Source organism: Protopterus annectens, chromosome 8.part0 (assembly GCF_019279795.1).
Source record: "Protopterus annectens isolate FY-2018-M chromosome 8.part0, PAN1.0, whole genome shotgun sequence".
NCBI classification, from domain to species: domain Eukaryota; kingdom Metazoa; phylum Chordata; order Ceratodontiformes; family Protopteridae; genus Protopterus; species Protopterus annectens.
Genome location: NC_056741.1, coordinates 412,803,546 through 412,828,669, shown reverse-complemented (window position 1 = coordinate 412,828,669; position 25,124 = coordinate 412,803,546). Strand labels below are relative to the sequence as shown.

At 43.4% G+C, this 25,124-nt stretch overlaps 1 protein-coding gene across 4 annotated transcripts in view; it reads right to left on the bottom strand.

Annotated features, from left to right (window-relative positions):
• The window catches only part of LOC122808841 (acyl-coenzyme A thioesterase THEM4-like), a 399,123-nt gene that overhangs the window by 96,941 nt on the left and 277,058 nt on the right, over positions 1-25,124 (bottom strand). For all 4 annotated transcript variants that reach the window (XM_044079928.1, XM_044079929.1, XM_044079930.1 and 1 more), the window contains exon 6: positions 8,835-8,959. In XM_044079928.1, the coding sequence (XP_043935863.1) occupies positions 8,835-8,959 (125 nt within the window). The remainder of the gene's footprint in view (positions 1-8,834; positions 8,960-25,124) is intronic.

The window sequence follows — 25,124 nt, the reverse complement described above, 5'->3', positions numbered from 1 at the left end:
CATTTGTAAGGACTGCAGATGCATCCTTGAAGGACATCAAAAAGAGCTTGTAAGTCCAATACCTGTCGGGCAGAGGTTACAGCTACTAAAAAAGAGAGTCTTCCACGACAAATACTTCAAATCACAAGATGATGCAGGTTCAAAGGGTGGTAAAATCAATGAGTTTATAACAAGACTCTAGTCCCAAGGGACTGGGAGCTCTTTGACTGGGGGTCTGAGTAAGAAAGTGCCTTTGAAGAAAGCTTTACATAACCTATGAGACATAATAGGAACTCCCATTTCTCCAATATGGAAATTAGAAATGGCTGCCAACTGAAATCTGACTGTTGCTGCTGCAGCTCCTTCGTCAAAGAGTTTGGAAAGAAATTCTAGGATTGCAGTAATAGGAGCTGTAAAAGGTTCTATATTCTGTCCCGCAGCCCAGCATGAAAATATTTTCGGCTTACTAGAATACAATCTCCTCGTAGACGGTTCACGGGAAGAGGCGAGAATATGACTCACTGCAGGTGAAAGGAGTAACACCTGGCTAAGCGTGGAATTGGAGCAGCCATGCTGTCAACTTGAGGGTTTGAATAGATGGATGGAACTCCCCTAAAGAAAGGTTCAGGAGGTCTGGAATTGGATCCAGAATCCAAGGTTCCTCCAGCAGGTGAGTCCGAAGAAAGGGGAACCAAATTTGTCAAGGCCAGTAAAGAGCAATGGGATTATAGTGCTTTTCAATGAGCTGGCTTTCTGCAGTACTTTGGTAATTAGAGGAAAGGGGTAGAGTAGTCCCAGAGGCCAATTGTGAACCAGCGCATCCCTTGGTGTCTTCCCCAGAGGAGGAATGACGGCAAAGTAGTTACTGCATTTGGCATTCATGGAAGTGGCGACAAGGTCACAGCAAGGCTGGCCCCATTTTTGGAAGATCCTTTTCGCAATCTCTGTTTTCAGGGACCACTCGTGAGGCAACAGAATAGCTCTGTTGAGTTTGTCCGCTATCACGTTGGATTTCTCCGGGATAATCATTGCTATCAGAAAGGGTTGAGAAGCAATCGCCCATTGCCAAACCCGCTGTGGCTCCTGACATAGTGTGTAGGATTTGGTTCCTCCCCCCTTGTTTATATACCACATAACTGACATGTCTGTCTGAAATGCAACCGTCCCTGTCGGTAGAGAGTCATGAAATGCCTGCAATGCATAGAGCACTGCTCTAATCTCCAGAACGTTGATGTGCAAGTGGCTTTCGTATTCTTGCCATAGGCCTTGGACTGTCATCCACAGATAATGCCCACCCCCCCCTCCAATCTGGGAAGCATCTGTGGTCAGTACTGCATTGGGTTGAAGAAAGACAACAGGTCGGCCCTGATACAACTGGTCTGTCTGCAGCCACCAAAGGAGATCCTTTCTACAAGATTCTGTGATGATTATCTGATGTGAAAGATGAAGATCTTGCATCGACCACTGAGCAAATGGCAACCACTGCAGAACTCTCATGTGCAGTCATGCTAGGGAGACTAGAAAAATAGCTGCTGCCATGGTACCAAGAACTTGCAGCACATACCTGGCCTGAACTTTCTTCTTTGACTTCAAAATCCTGATTTGTTGATGAAGGGACTGTATTCTGTCTGGGGTAAGTTTTGCCGTCATATTTCTTGAATCCAATTCTGCACCTAAGAAGGTAATAATGCTGAGATGGCGACAAGGCAGATTTTTTTTACGTTTACTGTGATGCCTAGTCTGGTGCAAAGTGGCTGTTTCGTCTCTTGTTCGTAGTAGTAGATGCTTGGTGGTGGCGGGTAGGAGCCAGTCGTCTAGGTATGGAAACACACGGAATCCTTGAGGTCTCAAATGAGCCATGACCACTCCCATGCATTTGTTGAACAGCTGAGGGCTGTAGTGAGACCAAAGGGCAGGGCTCGAAATTGGTAATGACTGGCTCCCAGCCGGGCTCGAAATTGGTAATGACTGGCTCCCAGCCGAAAGCGTAAGTGTCTCCTGGATTGCCTGTCCATCTTTATATGGTAGTATGCATCCTGGTGATCTATTGAGCACATCCAGTTGTCTTGCCCAATAAATGGGAATATTGACTGCAGAATTACCATCCAGAGTTTTGACTTCTTCACTGCTTTGTTTAGCTTGCTGAGATCTAGAATGGATCTCCAGTCCCCTGCCTTTTTTGCAACTAAAAAGAATCTTGAGTAGGTTCTGGATCCCATTTGGTCTGCGGGGACCTCTTGGATGACTTTTTTTCTAGCAACAAGAGTATCTCTTGTGTTGCATAGTCCTTTTGACTAGGTGGAACATCTGGTAAGGACTGGTTTATCGGAGGGGTAATGGAAAATGGTACGTAATTAGCATCTGGATATAATTGTTGGTGCCCATTTGTCTTGGGAGATTTCTTGCTAGGCATTTGGGTACAGTGACAATTGCCCACCGACTACCTTCAGAGAATAGCAGGCGGGCCTCCTTTCAGGAGTAATGGAAGGGCCTGTCAGAGAACATCTCTCTGTTGTCCTGATTTTGCAGACCCCCCCCCCCCCACCGTGCGGTCAGTGTCTTCCATTATAACTTCCCCCTCTGCCCCTAGAGGAAGAGTCACCACATGCATCAGAGAAACCTTTTTAGGACTTGTGGAACCACATTTTTCCACCCTTTTGACCTTTCAGGAGTAATGGAAGGGCCTGTCAGAGAACGTCTCTCTGTTATCCTGATTTTGCAGACCCCCCCCCGCCGTGCGGTCAGTGTCTTCCATTATAACTTCCCCCTCTGCCCCTAGAGGAAGAGTCACCACATGCGTCAGAGAAACCTTTTTAGGACTTGTGGAACCACATTTTTCCACCCTTTTGACCTTTGGGATAAAGTCTAGATGAGGCAGAAAAACGGACTCCAATGGCAGATAAGGTTTTCCCGTCCTGCTTGCACCTGGTCAAAGTTTCTTTCACCTTTAGTCCAAAAAGGGATGAACCATCAAAGGGGGCGTTGGTGAAGATAGACTTGAAGGGCTCTGCAAAGTTCATAGATTCATATTTTCACAGATTAGTACTAAGCTAACTGCCCTTGCGAGCCATTTTAAGCCTAGCCAATTATCCCTTGTGACACTCAAACCCTGCACCTTGTGTTTGTGAGGCAAACACCTTAACCATTAGGCCACACTCCCACCTTGTAAAGGGGCATCCAGGAATGCCTACTCAGGGAAATTCCTGTCGCTGCCACTCTACTCACTCCATCAGTCGCATACGAAATGAGTCTTATGGAGAAGTTAACTATGGAATTGAGGGTGGAGAGCTGTGAGGATACTTTGTCTGTAGTCCTCTGAGCTACAGAGCCCTAAAGGGTATCTTCCAAGCTCTTTGAGGAGATCCCTTTGAAGTCTTATAAAATGGGTAAGGTAATTCAGCAACCATTGGGTGAAGGCCGCTGAAGAAAAAGTATGCTTTCCATATCTGTCCATGGTCCTAGACTCCTTGTTAGGAGGCTGGACAGACGATGAGGTCGCCGATAGCTACTTCTTGGTGGCCGCCACAGCCATCACCACCATAGCATCTACAGGGACACCCTGAGTCAGGAATTCCTTCTCTGAGGGAGCGGTAATAAATTTGTTAGGCCTCCTCAGAACAGGCTCCACTGTATCAGGCGATGTCCAGGCCTTACGAGAGATGACACCCAACAGTTGGGTCAAACGAGGGAGTCACCCAGGAGGTGGAAGGGCGAGACCCAAAAGCCTCCATGCATACAGATTTGTCCTCTGAAGGGTTGGTGGACTTCCAGTCACCCCTCTGTTTTAGGATCTCACAGATGTCAGAGAAACAGACATCCCCAGAGGGGGACTTTGGGGACCCTTCTGAGTCATCCAAATCGGTATCAAAAGTGACAGCCTCAGGGGAGTCTATGTGCTTCCTCTTGTACAGTCTCTTCCTAGGGACTTCTTCAGAGGGGTACTCCGGAGAAGTTTCGGAAGAGACAACGCCACCTATAGGGGCCTCCTGAGGTTCTGGATCTCTACACTGGGGAGGGGGCGGTGGTGAAGAGATAGACACTGGCACCTGGGAGGGATGAGAAGTTGGCTCTGAGAGCGAGGCTGTCTGGGGAGACAGTACCCTCTCCATCAGTTTGAAAGCCCCCCCCGCCCCGCTCCAAAGAGACAGAGCATAGACTCTGAGGTGGAAATGGTGGCTCCGAAACTGAGGTAGGAGTGGAGCTCAACTTAGCTGAGGCACCAAGAGATAGAGTCGGATCAGACAACTGCCCCCGCCGACTCTCCTCCCCAGGACCTGACTAGCAAACATGGGCTCCTAGATTCCTCGACATCGGAAGGAGCCGAGAACATCAGAGTCAAGGTCAGAACCGAAGATTCCAAAGGTGGTCTCGGTGCCGACAGTTCTGCTACTATTGGATCCAATGTCTCTGGCTCTGAAGACAGCAGGATGATCAAAGGAGGAATCAAATAGGCAAGCGCTGAATGGGGTGGCTCCAATTCCTTTGGGGCTGGAGACAACAACATTTTAGCCAGGGCCGGTGTTCGGAGCAATCTCTTCACCACCCGCTTCACATCATCAGATAAACTCCTGGAAGAAGAGGTGGACAAAGAAGGAGATCTGCCTCTCTCTAAAATAGGAGATCTCAGTGTTGGAAGATATTGGCTCCAATAAAGGAGACCAACTCCTTGATATCTCTGTCGGTTCCATGGACATTCTAGGCACTGAAGAGGATTCCTTAGTTCCAGACATGTCGGAAATGAGAGCCCTCAGTTCCGATAATATAATTTTCTTTGGTGGCTCCGAAACTGTAGCCAGTCTTTTTGGAGATTAAATGTGGTTTAGAGAAGGGAAGAAAGATGTGGAGCTCTGGGAGGTATCTAAAACTTCCTGAAAAGGCACTTTTAATAAACTCCTTGCCATCAACTTATTCTTTCTCCCATGGAGCACCCTGCTACTAAATCCGTGACATATGGTGCAGGGGTCATGTAAATGGATGGCACTGAGGCAGTAAACGCAACTTGTGTGCCCATCCATGAGAGACATCTTTTGAGTGCATTTATCGCACTTCTTGAACCCTGACTGCCTATGCTCCCTGGGTTCCTTCTCCTTAGACGTCCTGTCTATGACTACAGCCAAACAAACTGACTAACTACTAAGACAAAGGCTATAACTGCACAAAACACACACAACCAAGATGTGGTGGTGGTGCTGCGGTAGCACTGTCGCCTCACAGTGCAATGTTGTCCTGTTTGATTCTCAGCTAGAGCGTCTTCTGTGTGGAGACATGCATGAATGGGCATACCTTCGTTGAAGGTTGTGCATCAGAGCTGACAACTCGGCACGTAAAAATCTACTGCCAATCATTAGCAGACCGGAGTTCCGCTGTGGCAAGCCCTAACCGGGAAAAGCCGAAAGACACAACAACAACAACATTTGTTTACCGGGAAAGTCCGACTGGACTAGGTCCATTTACAGTGGAGGCCCAGGGAAAAAAGATCCACAATTATAATAATAATAATACATGATTTATCCAGAATTACAATAATAATAATACACGTTTTAAGCAGAATTATAAGAAAAAGCTAGCAGTGAAGAACACCAATTGATCTTTACATGTGGGAATTTATAGACAGACAAGACATAATAGATATTTACATGTAGGAATTTTTAGACAGACAAGACATATTAAAACAACATTATTCACATTTTCAGGCGAGAAATATGAATACACGCAGAATATATGTCAGCAGTGATCATGGTTGATGAGCTACTGACTAGCGATAGCTTAACTGTTAGTACTGTAGAGCATTACAGTGAAGTAATTAGAAGACATCATTGTCAATGGAGGCTGAGAGGTAGGAAGCATTTATTTTTATGTAATACATGGACATAACCAGGTATTCAGTAGGTGTGCTTTAGGGTGTTTTTGAAGTGTGAGGTAGAGGAGCTTGCTGTTATTGAAGGGGGAAGGTATTCCAGTTTTTAGAAACTCTGTGGGAGAACAGTGCTTTTCCTGTGGTATTATTAGCTCTAGAGATACTGAGGATTTGTCATTAGAGCGGAGGGGGCGATTTGCTGTGTATTAAGTTAGTAGTTGCCCTAGTGATGGGGTTTTATCAGGATATTTTAGAATGTTGTAAGTAATGACTAGCTGCTGGAAATTGAGAAGTTAACTACCACTATAAACTACAGGAAGAAAGTTGCTAATGTGTATGTATGTATGTATGTATATATATATATATATATATATATATATATATATATATATACACACACATATACTTTTTATATATATATATATATATATATATATATATATATATATATATATATATATATATATAACAAGAGCATAACACCAAGAAAAAGAAAGGGAAAGGTAGAAGAATCCTCTAACTCAAATGGATTCTAACCTTAAGGGGAAGCATCCCTATAACTTAAACGGGCTGTGAGAGCCCTCTAATTTAAATGGAACTCTCACTGACAGTTGGTAAGGGGAAAAAACTAACTACTACAATGACCTAACGCAGAGAGAAAGGTAGTAGAGAGAGAGAAAAAATTTGACAAAAAGAATTAGAAAACCTATACTTAGTCAATCAGCCAGCAGGAACACCTCTCAATTGCTTGAGCGGCAAATGAGATCTGGGGATGTAGTACAGAGCATCATTAGCCTCGAGCCAGTGGAAGTTCTCGAGCTTTATTATTCAGCCATGTTGGAGTCGTGAACAGCTCCGAGCCCAACCTGCAAGAATTACAGCGAGATAGGGCAACATAACATCCATCCTTATGAATACACAGAATGCCTTTGGATGATCAATGTATGTCCTTTAGTTTCTTTTTTACATGGATATACTTGGAGGAAGACTGAAAAGGTGAAGGCATATCATCTCAAGCAAGAGGTCTCTTTTCCTGGCCACCCAGAGAGGACCCTCTCAGGGTGTCTCCTGCACCTTAACTAGATCGTTCTCACATGTCCACATTGAACACTGGAACAGCTGAAGAGGTCATGTCTGTCCCCTGTTCCATACTGGCTGGCAAGGCTACAGCAGAGGGATTCGAGGAAACTAGTAAAAGGTTTGAGGAACCAACAGTAGCCACTGCAGAGTCACCTGCCATTGGCTGAAACATTGACCGAGCCAACACTGAAGGCAAGGACTTATGCTTCCACTTTTTTCTTTTTAGGTATGTTGGAAGATGAAACATCATGGCCGGTGTAAGAATCTGTGCTGTAGCAGAGGAAGAATCCTAATTCCTGGTAAGGGCTATTGGGAAGAGTCAGCTGAAAGGTTAGTAGTCAGAGTTTACAGTCAGTACACACATACTTCCCCCACGTAGCCTTTCAAAATTAAAAAGTGAAAGCAGTACACAAAAAAATCCTATCAGAGCTCTAACTCCCTTTCACAAAATGTGCACTAAGAGAAAATAAGAAATGAGGAAAACATGTTATAAAGGGTATACATTCATTTGATCAGCCGGTGGATGGCCAATCTGAAAATGTTCATAAGCAGTGTGGCAATTTCTCAAAATTGCGAACCCAATATATGTGAAACGCAATATACCCCCCCACACTTTTTGACCCATGGTAGAGGTTGTTTAGGTGGTAGAGTGGTCGGAAATGTCACATTCTGTGTTTTGTACAACATTCCGACCATTCGCTATTGAGAAATTCGACATTCTGGCTCAGTGTTATACCCCGTTTGAGGTAAGTTGGGTCACTGAAATTAATGTATTCCATTATAAAGTGTAGTCAAGCACCAAACATAAAATATATTTTTAGCTCTGAAATGCACTTCACACTGCCTAATTATAAAACCTCCAAGCAAAATGTCTCATGGAGTAAAATAATGAAGGTAAGTAGTCAAAGTATATACAAGCACCAAAACACTTAATGCTTTAAGTAAATAAAAACAATTCCCAAGTTTTAAATACTTACAGTTTACTTAAAATGTCCCAAAAGCAGTACATATTTCTAACAAAACTAGCCCCAGTATCCATAAATAGGTTCATAGATTATAAATTAGCATTAAGCTAAGAGCCCTTATGGGCCATTTTAAGCCTAGCCAATTACCCCATGTGAGAATCAAACCCTGTACCTTGTAACTGTAAGGCAAACACCTTAACCATTATGCCAACCTCCCACCCCTTTATGCCAATCTCCCACCCCTTCCATCATCTAGTTATATGATCTGTTCTAAAAATAGCTGTTTCTGATAAGAAACTTCTGATATTAATAAAATTGCTTGCATTCTTAAAATAGAAAATAAATATTTAAAAAATATATTTAAAAGTTAATGTTTTCTGTGTGGAAGGGTTTCCCCTATGGTGACCTATCTGCCAGAAATGAAGCCTGCAGCCAATTACTGCTTCCTATGAAGCATATCACATGTCATTGTTTGAGGCAGCAAGAAAGTCTGAAGTAATCTTCATTCAGAATGCTGATTTCCTTCTACAAATGTGATGTCCAATCAGTACTCAGAGTGAATATGTGGGAGAGAGCCAGAGCTCTTTGAAACTGTCCGGTTGTTGTATCCTGGGCAGGACACAAGGAAATAGCCAAATGCCACTGCAGTAGTGAGAATGATGACCATCATCACACAAAAACTTCACAAGTGACAGATTGACAGAAAAAAACAAACATATTTACTAGTGTGTGTCAGGAGCTGCTGCATGCAGCTAACTATACATTCAGTTATACTATGTCGGCAAGAGCCTCTTTATTGATTGTTTTATTTGGAATATGTATTACAATACCCAAGAACCACAAAAATACAAAATATTAACCTATCAGAATTAAAGTAGCTACCAATTAAACTTTAAAAGACAAATTCTGAAACAAATAACTATTTTCTTAATATACATTTTACCAGTTCTTACCTGTGGCATCAACATAAATTTTTGTTCCATCTATGCTGCGGACCTGACTGGTAAGAAAGACTTTTCTTCCCTCTATTTTTTCCACATTGTTGTCTACTACAACTGTACTGCCTAAAGGAGTGGGGCTAGAAAGGACAAAGTCGTTTTAGAAAAAAAAAATGTTAGTGCTTTGTCAACATCAACCTGCAGCTCAACCGTAAAGACTACCACAGAATGCAGGGATCACTGGCGTAGCCATTTCAGAATTTCATGTCATATTTACAGAAGGATAATGTATCTGATGCTCTGACAGCCCCACTGAGTAGAAAAGGGCCACCCCTTGGGAGACCACAAGGTTAGAGAAACAATACAGCTACAATATTACAACAAAATAAATAATAAAGTTATAAATGTGCTGAATCAAAAAAAAGAGAACAGAAAGGTTTCACAGATCAAGTGACATACAATCACAATCATGTCATATAAATTAAATACATAACATGCAGAATAATGACAGTAAAATTTGAGTACCATAAACTTCACCCTCCATAACTGTAATTAATAATGCCGGTGATATCTACCAGAAGTAGTCAATTACTAATGAAATTAACACACCAGTCTATTACGCACATAGTAGTGTGTTACAACTAATTCTGGATGAATAAAACACAAACTGTTTCAATGTAAACCAGCTCTCAAGGGAGTGGACCTCTGCCTGCAGTCACCCATATATTTGTGCCAATTTGCTTGCAGAAGAATAAATCATGTCATGTACACACTGTACAATTCAGCGTTAACCACTATGGCATACAAGCTACTAACAACAAATGGGAGAATAAGTGGGGCACAAGGTACACATCCTTAATGTGTGTTGGACAAGAGAAATCATTCACACATTTAGTTACCAAAACAGATATGAAACTAAAAGCCACAATACAAGGCCATTGTCAACTTACCAAAGAGTAATTCATGACTCATTTATCGGCAACTTTGACAGCTCAGGCTTTAAGAATTAAGCATCTCATGATCACATTTAAAACCAAGCAAGGTGCCTGACAGGATCCTGTACTCATACACTGTTACATTTAACTGAGAGCAGGCTACTTTTCCAATATCCTAAACACAGAAGATTATGATTGGGTCTCTGATCATAAGTAACTTGCATGTTCAAGAAATGGATGTGAAGAAATACACTTCAAGAGTGAAGCTCACAAGGTGAATCTTGACATTCGCATTGAGAACATATAATATAGGGTTGTGATCGGGTCACCGATCATAATTCTTTGTAGTGCATGGAACATATTTGTTCTATGTACTACCAGTTAAAGAAAGAAAAAAGTATACAGGAACACGCAACCTTTCTGAATTAAATCATAGTTGCCATGTATCTGCCTGCATTACAATTTTCACCTGTCATAAATGATCACTCAGTTTTTCTGTTATTTGGAATCACTGATTTTGCTGCTCAGTCCCAGATAAGTAAAACCAGTCTTAGTGCCAAATTAACCTTGTGGCGCCCAAATGATTATGGTTGATATTAAAGCTGCTGCTGTCCAGAAACATCTCATCCATAGGACTTACTCTGTCCACTCTGATGGTCATTCAGTCAAAGAAATGGATTTGTCTGGACTAATAATATATCTGCTGTGTAAAACCCTGCTCATCTACAGGAGAGTTAAAATTCAACAAGTACACCAGCCTGCATCACATAGTCTGCTCTTAAGTCCTATCCAGGCTGGATATGATTCTAGTGGGTTTATAATGACCTGGCTCATTCCTACAGTGGTTTGTTTGATTGATTATTTTATCAACATAGGGACAATAACTATACATGTAAATTTATGTACACTCAAACATACAGTGGATATATAAAGTTTACACACCCCTGTTAAAATGCCAGGTTTTGGTGCTATAAAAAAAAAAAAAGAGACCACAATAAATAATTTCAAAACGTTTCCCACCTTTAATGTGACCTATAACCTGAACAATTCAATTGAAAAACAAACAAATCTGTTAGGGGAAAAATGTAAAAAATAAAAAAAGTACAATATGCTGGTTGCATAAGTATGCACACCCTTAAACTAATACTTTGCTGTGTGTGCACACCCTTAAACTAATACTTTGTTGAAGCACCTTTTGATTTAATTACAACATTCAGTCATCTTGGGTACATACCTGCCATCAACTGGAGAGACTTCTTCTTTCAGCTTTTCCCGATTAGGGGTCACCACAGTGGATCACCTTGTCTGCTCATGACTGGCAGTGGAGTTTTACGGTGTCAAGTTGCCAGCCCGGCACCCAACCATCCACAGAAGGCACACACATGCACGCACGCCTAGGGCCAAATTAGAGTGTCCGATTGACCTTCAGCATGTCTTTGGGATGTGGGAGGAAACCGGAGCACCAGGAGGAAACCCACGAGACTACAGGGAGGACATGCAGACTCCGCACAGAAGGCACCCCAGCCGAGGATAGAACTGGAGAACCTCTTGCTGTGAGGCGGCAATACTAACTGCTGCACCACCACAGCTGCCAATTAATTAAAGAGACTCTAATTAACCCCAAATAAAGTTCCGCTATCCTAGTAGGATTTTCCTGACATTTACTTAGTTGCCTGTTACAGCAAAAGCCATGGTTCCCAGAGAGCTTACAAAGCATCACATTGTTGAAAGGTATCAGTTAGGAGAAGGGTACAAAAAAATTTCCACAGCATTGGATATAACATGGAACACAGTGAAGATAGTCACCAAAAAGTGGAGAAAATATGGAATTACAGTGATGTTGCAAAGAAATGGATGCCCCTCCAAAATTGATGAAAAGACGAGACAAAAACTGGTCAGGGAGGCTGCCAAGAGACCTACAGCAATGCTGAACGAACTGCAGGAATTTCTGGCAAGTACTGGTTGTGTACTGCAAATCTCCCATATTCTCCATATGTCTCGACTATGGGGTAAGGTTGCAAAATGGAAGCCTTTTCTTACACAGAAAAACATCCAGGCCCAGTTAAAATCTGCAAAACAATACATCAAGTCTCCCAAAAGCATGCGGGAAAATGTGTTATGGTCTGGTGAGACCAAGGTTGAACTTTTTGGCCATAATTCCAGTTTGGCGCAAAAACACTTCACATAATCAAAAGAACACTATCCCCATGATCAAACATGGTGGTGGCAGTATCATAGGTTCATAGGGGTGTACTAGGCAAATGGCCATGGAGAATTTACAAGCCTAGCCCATAGGATTACCTTGGCATTGTGCTGCCTGACAATAGTCCCCAGTGTGTCTAACAGGTATATACCCTGGAGTGATCCCCAGGGTAGGATTTATATTCCCCATCCACTCAATCAGATTACTGTGGGAAAGTGCCAGTGAGATGCTCTGCTTGACATGTATGTGAAGTATATTACATAGTGTGGCCAGTATCTGGGTTATGAACCTTTCCCTCCAGCATGATTGATTTTGGGAATGGGGTTGAGGTCTCTGGGACATGTGGTGCAGATGGATTGGTTCTTCAGATGTAGCTTTCCTGACAGAGCTGGGTCAGACACGGCTTTGTAAGTCAGGCAGAGAGTGCCTCTAAGTAGCCAATATGAGACACAGAATAGTTGGAGATCTTTGAGTCTGTACATATAGGACAAATGTTTAAGGCCTAGGATCCTCTTTGTGATGTACTTTTTTGGCTTCTGCAGTTGTTGCAGATATCCAGTGAGGCACATGCCAAATGGGCCACTGTACTTCTTGATTGGCCTAAGGAGGGGAGAGTAGTGGGAGACAATGACCTCTTACATCCAGATGCAACATCCTTAGTAATGAGATGTGCCACATAAGAGGACTTTCTGAACACAGTGACACTGTGGTGGTCACCAGAGAGCTCCCTGTCATACTGTGTCCCCAGTTTACTTATAACGACTTCAGTGTTCAGTGGACTACCATCAAAATGGTGATTCATGGGAACCATGTTGTTCCCAAAGGGGATGTCAGCACATTTTCTGGCATTGAGGTAAAGTCCATGGTTTGGACACCAGTCGTAGGTGTCAGTGAGGGCTTTCTGCAGGATGTCATCACATGGGGAGGTAATAATAGCACCCACCTTGCAGTAGTCTGCGAACATTGTCAGCCACAGTCTCTTTGCATTGGGCTGGACTTCAGAGGCATAGCTACCAAATACAAGGGGAACCAGGGCCAAACTCTGTGGGAATCCACTAGTGACTGGTTGGCTGTCTCACATTGAGTCCGCTGCTTTAACTCTGTGGGTTCTATCTGTGAGCCAGTTTGCAAGCCATCTAGTGATATAGGGGTTGATGCCTAGCTGAGTGTGTTTGCCTATGATTCCTGAATGGGGAATGGCATCCAAAGATTAGAAGGCCCACCTGTGATGTTAATTACTCCATACTGTTGCATAGTTATTGCACATGGCACAGAGCTTACAGGGCTGCAGAGTGTCTACAGCTACATCTACACAACTGTGGCAACAGTGGGCCTTGTAAAGTGGACATTGAGTGGTGTGCTGGGTGGGCAACAGCAAAAATTGCAAAACCCACCCCCCAATGGATATGGTACACACTGGTACACACACACACAGAAACACACACACCAGACACACACACACAGATACATGCCAAGACTGACATTAGAACCCCTACCTATCTAGTTTCTGCTACTACAGTGTTGTGCATTTAACACACGTGCCACGGAGCTTAGAGGGTGAAGGGTGTCCCAAGGTACTTCTATGGTGAGGAACATCACTGGCCATTGTAAAGTATGGCAGTTGGTGATGTATTGTGTGAGAGAGGCCGCAAAATAATTTAACCTACCCATATACACACTCAGACACACAAATACACTCACACACACACATTTGCTAGAACTGAGATTAGAACCCCTGCCTAATTAGTTATTTGTGCTACAGTGTTACACAATTATCGCATGCGCCATAGAGCTTGTGAGGCTGTGGGCTGGCAAAAGGTACTTATAAGTTACTGACATCAGCAGGACTGCTAAAGTAAAGGGGAATGGGAGGTGTACTGGGTGGTTCATAGGTTGGAACTAGGCTATCATCCCTAGGGCCTAACAACCCTAGCCATAACAATTCCCTGGCTATTTCTTCCCACACTATTTACTTCCCTGGACCCCTGTCTAGCAGGGCAACTGACATGATCCCTGGGGTGAATTTCCTTTCTCCCATCCAATCGTCAATGTTCCTTTTGAAGAGGGCCAAAGAGGCACTCTGCTTGACATGTATGGGCAATTTTTTCCAGAGTCTGGGGAGTCTCTGGGTCAGGAACCTATTCCTCCAGCATGTTTTGTTTATTGTGATGACAAGGTTTAGATCCCTGGATCATGTGGCTCTGAGGGATTGGGATTTCTTTAAGTGTAGCATGTCCAAGGGGTTTGACATGTTCTTGTATGTTAAGCAGAGATCGCCTCTGAGTAGACGAGATGCGACAGAGTATAGCTGGAGTTTTTTTATGGCGGTCAGCATAGGGCATATGCTTTAGGCCTGTGATTCTTTTAGTGAGGTATTTCTGTGGCCTTTCCAGTTGTTGCAGATGTCTTGAGAGGTACATACCAAATGGGGCGTTGTATTCTATAATGGGTCTAATGAGGGATGAGTACAGTGGGACAGTGACCTCCTTTTTTCTGGATGAAAAGCCCTTAGTGATGAGGTGTGCCACATAGAAGGATTTCCTGACAGTTGTGGCAATGTGGTTATCGAAGGTGAGAATGGACAAACACTTATTCCAATACACACCCACACGCCCCCTACAAACACACATGCACACTGTTGCATATAGCAGGACTGTGATAAGAACCCCTATATATCTAGTTATTTGTATGATAGTGTTACGCAGGTATCACATACGCTATAGAGTTTACAGGACTACAGGCAGTCCAAAGGTAGTCCTAAGGTTAATGCCATTAGCAGATGTTGTAAAGTAGGGCACTGGGAAGTGTACTGGGTGGGTAAGGCATCACAATACTTGCACCTACAGACACACACACACACAAAGGTATCTGATGTGATATTCCACTCCCCACCTCAGTACCATCCGCAAAGAATCTCTGCTTCAGGCTGGCACATGCCACTGGCTACCACTGGTATGCCACTGTCTGCAGCAGGACATCACACTATGCCATTCACAGGTTGGTACTAGGCTATTGGCCCTAGGGCCAATGTAAGCCTAGCCAACAAGGTTCCCTGGCTTTCACCACCCATGGATGAGGACAGGTAGCTTACATCCTTTTAAGCTGGGACTTGCTGACTGAAAGCTCAGTGCCTGCAATTCTAAAAGTGTATTAGTTCTAGTTTAAGCACTTAGGCTTCAGGCCAATTATTGTACATTAAGAATGTTTGTGGTCTGCACTCTTGTGGGAGTAGAGGCTGGATTCTTCCCTTCTGATCTGGGAATTTCTGGTCACAGGCTTATTGTGCCTGCTTATTCGAACTGTTTCTTTCTGAAATTGGTGCGCCTTATTGCTGTAGCATAGGACCAGATTCAGGCCTGCTGAATCTAGGTTTGTTTGTATAACTTGAGCACTGATCCAGGCCATCATTTTTGGAGAAGGTTCCCCTGCACCCTAATAGCGGAGTGTACAGTTAGAACTTGTCTGACTGAAGACTGTTGGAACAGGGGTCAGTTTTGATTTTTTTTTTCTGGTTAATTGGGTAACTTGTTTAAATCAGACTTTTCATTTTGTTTATATATATATATATATATATATATATATATATATATATATATATATATATATATATATATATATATGAAAAATTTTGCACTTTATTCATCTGCTTTTACTGTATTTGTGTTTCTTCCTACTTTATTACTAGGGTCATTGACTACAACTCTGAACTGGGATATATAACAATAAGCATCTTTTTATGTGCATTTAAAGTGTTTTTTTTTTATTGTATCTGCTTTATTTTCTGAAAAAAAAAACAATATATACTTGTTTCCTGCCTTTCTAAGCTAGTATAGTCCAGTTTTCAGGTTAGTGCTGAATTCAGGGCCGTGTTACAGATCTCTGTGTTTGCCCATACCTTACTTGGATAGAAGGAAGCTTCTCTGTTCACCTGTCAGAGAAGGGAGCTTTGAGCAGCCTGTCCCTGGAGGAGTGGTTTCAGTCAGAAAGTAGTAGTGCCCTTTTGTGCTAATTTCTATCTCTTTCATTTCCCTGCTATAAAAAAATGCATTTGCCTGGTTTTGCAAGCCAGGCAGCGCCGGTTAGCTAGGGTATAACTATTCCCAGCTCCACAAAGTCTCCTCTTCAATTTTTCCCTTGGAACTAGACAAACTTTCAACTTAAGCACTCAAGCCATTCATCAGGCCGGCACTTGCTCAAAACTCAAAGCAAGCACTTATAAACCCTAGCACGACAGAAGGACAAGGCTCTCTATTTGACCTTACCAGCCATTCAGTAAAACAGTTTACTGTACCTATCCAGGCATGTCCAAAGGGCAGTTTCAGGTGTACTCTCCAGTCCAACTGGTGAATCTGGGCATTTTGAGGCAATGTAACAGCTGCCTCATGTACACACACAACCTTCTCCTCCTATCACCGAACACTAATACATGAGAGAGATGCAATTATACAGCCAAACTGGAGGCTAAGCTCTCTCAACCCAAGACTGGATCAGACAGTCAAGAGGAGAAGGGAAATACTGGCATCACACCACCAGTCTCACGTAGACCCATTAAACCAGCACCGGTAAAAAAACACACATAAATACATGAAAACATACTCGGAGGCTCTAAATAAAAATCTGCAAAAGCAACAGAGCCCTCCAAAGCAGACATCCAAGCAACCTCCACCCCTCCAACACAAACCATGAAACACATACTTCACAAAAATAGTGTGCCACTCAATCACAGCCCTCAAGGCAAAATAACATACCTAACATACTAGTAATAGGTGACTCTATAGTCAGACACACTGACGTCCCACTCACTAGGCTGAATAAGGAGAAGATTACTGTTAGCTGCCTGTCGAGTGCCAGGATCCGCCACATAACACAAGCACTTAGGTCACTCCAGAAAAAGTACAAATACGACTCTGTTATTGTCCATGTTGGTGTGAATGACCTGAGCTGTACCTCCCTGGACTACATGAAAACAGACATGGAAGAGCTCTCTGATCACGTAGCCCAGGCCGGTATGACCCTGACCCTGAGTAGCATCCTGCCCTCATCAAGAATGATACCACGGTATAAAGAAAAAAATGATCAATTTCAACAATTGGCTAAGTTTCTGGTGTCATTCAAAGGGGATCCAGTGTCTGTCTGCCTGGGATGACATGCTCGACAAGCCACGTTCCTTCGCTAGAGATGGCTTGTACCTGTCAACCCTTAGGCTTTCGAATACTGGCCAAGGCTCTTGCCACCCCCATATTGCCTTTTTTACGCAAGGCTCAAAAGACAAACCCACCGCCGTAAATAGCACAAGTAAAAAAAATCTGAGGGTATACTCAATGCCAGAAGTCTAAACCTCAAAATGCACGCACTCGAGGCACTCCTCAGTATGGAGAAAATCTATATATGTGCAGTAACAGAAATGTGGTTTAAGGCTACAGAGAACACCCCAGCACTACCAGGCTACAACTCATACCATACATTTCGGCCACAGAACCTGGACCGAAATACAAAAGGTGGGAGAGTATCTATATTCATCAAGGATACCCACACCTCCAAGTTAGTGGCACAGCACGATGCTTCAGAGATAATCCACATGCAACTAACAACAGGCAAAAAGTACAGTTTTGTACCTACCATAAATGTAGATGTTCGAAGATCCACATTGCTGCAGTCCTTACATATGGGTAGTCCACCCTCTCGGCTCGGTCGAATACCAAAATGGCGGGCTGGCGTCGGTCAACTTAAAAAACAGACATCAGAGCGTCAGGGTAAAGCACGACGCTCATATCCTCCTTTTTCTCTCTTCAGCCAGATGTCAGAAGAAAAGAAAAGGAAAAAGCAAAAACAAAGCAGCAAAAACAGCAACCACCCCCCTCACCCATAAATATTTACAAACAAAACACCAAACACAACCCCAACTAACCAGGAAGGGGAGGGGGGAGGAATAAATTGAACATGGACATTTATGGTAACATCAATCTTTATTATAGGTAGTAACCACAGTACTTTCTTCACATTCTGTATCTGCAGTATATGTGCAGGGGTAAATCCCAGAGAAGAGGAGAAAGAGGCAAAACTAAACTAGCATTAGATAGGAGCAAAATGCTGTAAAAAATGCCTGTGCAGGCAACCAAGTGGCTAGATTTAAATAGATTTAGAGTAATGTATAGAGAAAGTAGCTGCACAGAATGAGTCACTGCTGCTTCCAAAATTTAAATAAAAGCCCTAGCTTAGTAAAAAGCCCCTAAGTGGCGGATAGTGGAATGAGGCTGCCCTCATGGAATATCTCCTTAAATAACGAAGAATTACCACAACCAAAAAAACAGAAAATTAAAAACATAGTTTTTTTTGACACTGAAGAACCTGAAACCAAAAACAAACAACAACTGCTGAGACTCTGAACTGCCTGAAAACAACTGTTTAAACTATATGCACCCTTAACTGGTATCCAAAAATTAATGCAAATCTTTGTGTTTCTCACTTTCAAAAAGGCATTAAAATGTTTATTTTTGGTTGAATTTTTTTAAAACCACAAACAATAGAACTTTTGGTTAGAAGCAAAGGATTAGTTAAGGCATTATGGAAAAAAGAAAGGAGAAAATTAAGAAAGCTCAACAAGAATTCAGGCCTATAAGGGAACCCCAACCCGCATAGGTAAAGTATGTCAACAAAAGCGATCTTCCATGATAAATGTTGCTTTCAAGCAGTAGCTGTAGGCTCAAAAGGGTGTAAGTGAGTTTCTCCAACACAAAGAGAGATCAATAGGAGAGGTGAGGAGCTCTCGTTCTTATCCCTCCTCTTGCTTGCCCTAAGGACAAAATTAAAAAAACAAGGATGAAAAAATAATGGTGAGCAGAAATGAATGCAGCATGAACCTCACAGTCATGAGAACTTGCTGAGATGTGAACAAGCACAATTAAGGTAAAGAAAGGTATTGAAGAGCAATACTTAAATAATTAGAAACAAAGCAAATTAAAAATCTCCTCCAACAAATTCGTAAACCTTCCCCTGGCTTGGCTTCTGGCATTTCCTCACTAGATCTGCCTTTGTTGTTCCTTGTGAGACCCTGTGATATTTAAAAAAACAGATATGCACAGCTTGTTGCAGAAGAGAAAGAGCTGTTCTCCAGAATGACTGTTGCCCTGAGTAATGTTTGACAGAATCGACAGAAAGGCCATGGAAAAGGCCATGGAGGTCCCGAATGGGTGGAGTCTTCAATGGGTACGGGGGCTCCAGACTATAATGCAAAGAGTACCTTGGCTTGTCTGGCTCGAGGCCTACCAGTGGTTACCTTTTGGAGGAGAGGAAGTGTGGGTGAGGCATACTCAACGGCAAGGATTGCTCCAATTGAATGAGAGACATCCACTTCCAAGCTGTGGCATGGAAACCTTTTTGCGCAAAACTTTGGCAGCTGTACTTCAGTGGAGAAAGCAGACAGTTCTTCTAATTCTGTTCCCCTTGCAGCACTGTCGAGATCTGGAATACATGAGGATCCAATTTCCACTCATGAGAATGTATAATTGTCTCAACTAACAGGCTGAGAAATCCATTCTGTGTCCCTGGCACAAACCTTGCCTGAAGATTTAGCTGTAAACTGAGAACACAGTGCCCAAAATCATAGCTTGTACTGAGTGTGATCTGTGCTTTGTTGTGTTGCTGCATGACAGTTGTGTTATGTGTTGTCTGTTGCAATCAACCTGCCCAAAACCAAAAGTGGTGTTGTCTCATCAATCATGCAAATTAAGTAATTAAATTCTGCTTCAATAAATGATGTAAATTGGCAAGTCATTTAGACCCGGTGTCCATTCTTGTATTTGAGGCATCTGTGCAGGCCAATCCTTCTTCTGAGGCATCTGTCGTGAGAATAGAGCTTCATTCTGGTCCCCATCTGGAGTTGGTTGTTGACACCTTTGAGCTGATTTCACCCAAAGGATTCTGTTTGCTGACCAAGGTATTATATACAATGACCATCCTTTGGTCTTGTTTGTCCATCCATTTATGTCCAGTTTGGTGTACCATTGTAGGGAAGTCATATGCAGTACCATATTTGGGAAGTATTAGAAGCTTGGAGACCACATGAACACAGGGAACTAGACTGTCTGATGGATGCAAATGGAAAGATTGTCTTTTTGTCAGAAAGGAAGAGGCCATCTGGGATGCTATCAGACAGTTCAACCAGACAAAAGGATATCTGGAGAGGGTACTAGGACTGGAAAGTATTTATCACACAGAATACCTCAGGCATCTTAACACTGCTAACAGAATACTGAAGGCATCTTAGAAGTCTTAATTTCTCAGAATAGAATCAGGCAATCTAAAAAATAAGGATAGATTTGTATTCTTTAGGCCAGAAGAAAGCTACATACTGAGATAGACTCTTATTTGCTCTAAAGCTACTGGAACCCAGAACCTTAAATGCAGAGCCATGATAAAAGTCCCAGTAAACGCAGAAATGATACTCAATGCACGCCTGTGATAATACAAGTAAGAACCAGCTTCCTTGACTTCCCTTCTGATATCCAATGATCTTTAAGCCAGGTAAAGATCAGAGTGCGTCACAATTTTGAACTTAGGGAAGGAGGTATTGTAAAGGATAGCGATATAGCGTCAACATTTTGAACTTGGGAATTTCTAGATATGTGTTGAGGATAGAAAAATCCAAGAGGCCCACTTCTGGCAGAGTGGGGTTGTAAACAGGCGAGAATAAAATCTAAGAAATCTGTTTTGTGGAGCTAGAAATGTATTGAGGAGCTTCTAGTAGTAGCCTTTGAAAGGGAAAAGGTATGGAACAAAAAAGGTAACTCAGGTAGGCTGATATCAATACCATTTGTGGGAAATAAAATTAAATACCTTTTGGTTGAAGATCCAATCTGTCCTCCCAAGGGTAATTAAAATTAAATTTGCAGTAAAAGTGCCAAGGTCAAGAAGCCTCCTGCTCTGGCAAGAAGGGCCCTGCCCCTCACCAAAGAAGCAGGTTAGATGTTGGCCCTGCAAGGGAAGGCTGCTGCTGAGCTCCGGGGCCTGGCAGGTGAACTCCATAAGATGGAGTCTGAGAAAACTCTGGGCTCTGCCCCTTGCCCTCTAGAGGCTACCTAATACTAGAAAAACTTGAAGGATTGTCCAAATAAAGCACAGAGACCAGGCCTAGAGCCTGAAAGGCTGAACTCTAAAAAATCTTTTCACTTATGCATAAAATCAGACTTAAAACTTTGAGGGACCAAGAAACACTGAAGAAACAGGAGGAAACAACACTTCCTTGTGCTGCAGAGCAAGAACTGAACTTGTCTTAACCAAACAAGAGAGCAGAAAGAGCTTAAGCCAAAAGCAAACCTGGAAAAAGAACTTGCACAGCCACAAGACCATACTTAGAGCTGGCGCGCATCAAAACCACACTGCCAAGGAATGCACCTCCACACCTGTTCCAGAGCTTGTGCACCAAATTTTGTAAATTTACACTCAATGCCTTCTGCCAGAGCATCCATTAGTTTTTCATTGTAGAAAGAAGAAAATTTTTATCCAATCAGCCTATGCGGCTAAAAGCCCTGGCCTTCTCATTAGATCTTGAGAGATATGTATGCTTTGACCCTGACACTCTGGGCCCTTCCCTGGCCTCTTCTGATGATAATTATGGTTCTTTGGCACCCTGACGCCTCTCTGGTTTAACAGGCGCTGGGGGCAGAGAGGTCAGGATATAATGAGCCTCTGAAAACATATCAGCCGGTCCTGCCCTAGGATCAGTATCTGGCACAACGAGCAGAATCAGCTACAAATTCAGGATTGCCTTGGTAAAAGGGAAAACACCTCTTGCACAACAAAAAGAACCCTAAGGTAATGATGTGAGCCTAAACAAAATTCCCCTCAAAATGAAAGTGAATCAGAGAAGTCTTCGAAGTCGAGAAGGAAGGAGTTGATCCTGCCTCAGAAGGTCTTGTAAAAAGTGAAAAGAAAAATCCTCTGGAGGAGAAGCAGAATCTGTTAGATCAAGCATCTCAAGAGAGGAGATACAGAGGCAGTGCCTGCAAGTCTTCAGCAATCAGAATAAGGTGAACTTTCCAAAGTACAAAACACCAGCTATGTCCACCTATCAGGAGGGCAGAGACCCTAAAAGCTGGCTACTGACTGCTACTGCAATCAAACCAACGATCTTGCAAACAGACCTGTAGAAGCTGGGACCCTGCACCAACAGAACCCCTGGAGGCAACAGAAGTGCTAAACCTGGCCTGCTAGCATGGAGGAACTTGACCTGCCTGGGAGATCCAGCAAAAACCCTAGGAAAGGACCCCAGAAACCTGACCAAAGCAAGGGCAGCCTGACCTGCCTCTGAGAGGCCTCATCCTGCAAATCAAAGTCTCTCCCTCGGTGGGCAGGTAGCCTCCATCCGGCAGAACCCGGTTCCCGACGCAATACCGAAGAACGTCCGGAGCGGGCGACATCTGCCTAGGTTTATCCAACAGCTCTTAAGGCTTAGCGCAAACCGACTTGACCGGGTATAATTGCACCAGCCTTAAAAGCCGCAAACAAGGAATACCAGCTAGCACAATCCCATTACAAAAAGCACAAATAGAAATTTTCCGATAACGATAAATCAAAGCGCAAACAAAAAACAAAAATACAGGCCCCATCCAAGGGAACGGGTTTGGTCTGTTTCCCCAAAACGGTAAACTTCTCCTTTTCTGACATCCGGTGCTTCACTCCCAAAGAAAACCGGTAATTCATACACTGAGGCGAAGGGCGCCAAAAATATTCCCCAGGACACTTAGCCAACTTGGAATTTTAGGCTGCTTCGCCGGCGTCTGGAATTCCAAAGCGCGGGAGCGGCACTTACCGAGCTGCTTACCATACTCGGGGACTGCTGCATCTGCAATTCAAATTGTAGCTTGCTATAGATCACCCACCATGTCCCAGGACCCCCATTCCACATTTCTGGAAATACTGGGTAACATAAAGGTCCTACCAAACACCCTAATATTGGGTGATTTCAACTACCCAAACATTAACTAGGAGAACTACTCAAGTACTAACTCCCTTGCCCAACATTACCTAGAATTTATAAACTCAAACGCCCTGGAACAAGTGGTCAACACTCCCACCAGAGGTGACAACATATTGGACCTGGTCATCACCAACATGGGCAACCGGCGTTCCACACTGGAGATCAACCCCTAGTGTGGTTAGATCTGACAACCCTGGACAAGGAAACCACCGTGAAAAACTTTTCAAAAGCAAACTTCACGTTACTTAAGACGGAGGCGGAAAGTTTCACATCCCCCATGCTAAAGGATAATGTTGTCCTTTACTAATGCATTCTATGGGCACCTACAAGAATGCATGGATCGTGCTATCCCAAGCAAAACCAAGCCTCACTCCTCCAAGAAAAAGAAACCAGTCTGGTGGACCACTGCCATAAACAAGCTACACAATAGAAGGAGGAAACTAGTACAGAAAAGAGTAAAATCCCAAGAAGGGAAGACATCCCTGATCAGTATCAGCAAGAAACTACGATCCCTCATAAAATCGTCCAAGGCGAGCTTTGAAAGACAACTTGCCAAGGACTCCAAAGATAACCACAAGGCATTCTTTAGCTATGTCACGAATCTAAGTGGCAATGGTCAGATCTGCTCGCAGTTAGTGCAGAATGGCACAAAATACACTGAACCAGCCGATATTGCCAACATCCTGGCAGACAGGTTCAGTGCAAACTTCACCCCCCTCTCACCCTCAAAAGGGCCCATAACCATACCAGAAGAATGTAGAGCCCCTGAAATCACAGACACTCAGGTTAAAATAGCCCTCTCCAAAGCCAAAAGTACAGCATCAATGGGACCAGATGGTGTCCCAGGCTGCGTCCTACACGAGCTCAAAGACAAATTAACCCCTCACCTAAACACGCTGTTCAAACTCAGCCTCTCCACAGGCTATGTACCCATAGAGTGGTGCACAGCAACAGTTATTCCGCTCCACAAAGGTGGAGCCACAACAGACCCCTGGAACTATCACCCTATAAGCCTGACTAGCTTGGTCTGTAAAGCTATGGAGCGCATCATCATGGAACTCATTAACAGAGACATTGGGAACCTCCAAACACTGGACCCTACCCAGTTCGGCTTTGTTAAGGGCAGATCATGCCTCCTAAACCTGGTGGACTTCTTTGAGACAGTTACCAAGGCTATAAACGAGGGAAAGGTGGTACACACAGCCTACCTAGACCTCGCAAAGGCCTTCGACACCATTCCCCATTCTGGTATTATAAACAAGCTCACCAACCTGAACATAAACCCCTATGTCACAAGATGGGTTGCCAATTGGCTCACGGACAGAACCCACATGGTGAGAGTTGCAGGACCTAGGTCAGACTCTAAACCGGTTACAAGTGGCGTTCCCCAGGGCTCAGTCCTAGGACCCCTCCTTTTAGGCATATACTTCTCAGAGGTACAGACAAGCACGGGAGGACTATGGCTGACCAAGTTCACAGATGACTGCAAACTAGGGGCTATAACTGACTCACCGGCTGACACAGACATCCTCCAATAGAGTCTCTCTGAGACGGATACCTGGTGTCAAAATCATGGCCTCAAGCTAAATGCCAAAAAGTGCATAGTTATTCCCTTTGGAAATAACAAAGTACCCACAAACTACCACATAGGTGGTAGTCCACTAAATATGGAAAACGTAATAAGTGATCTGGGGACCCAAGTAGATAGTAATCTCTCGTTTGATAATCACATTGCCAAAGTGGTTAGAAAAAACTTCTATGTGGCCCACCTAATCACAAAAGGGTTTGCATCCAGATCAAAAGAGGTCATTGTGCCCCTCTACTCATCACTCATCAGACCCATCAGAGTACAATGCCCCATTTGGGATGTACCTTACTAGGCACCTGCAACAGCTGGAAAGACCAAAGAAGTACCTCACCAAGAGGATCACTGGTCTCAAACAGAACCCTATGCAGCTCGACTGAAGAAACTCAAGCTGTACTCGGCTGCATACCTCTTGCTAAGAGGTGATCTCTGCCTGACGTATAAGGCCATGTCCAACCCAGAATTGATGGACATGCTCCAAGTAAAGAAAACCTTATCCCCTCAAGCTACATGCTCTAGGGATGTAAACCTCACCACAACAATAAATAGGACATGCTGGAGGGATAGATTCCTGTCCCAGAGACTTCCCATGCTTTGGAACAAG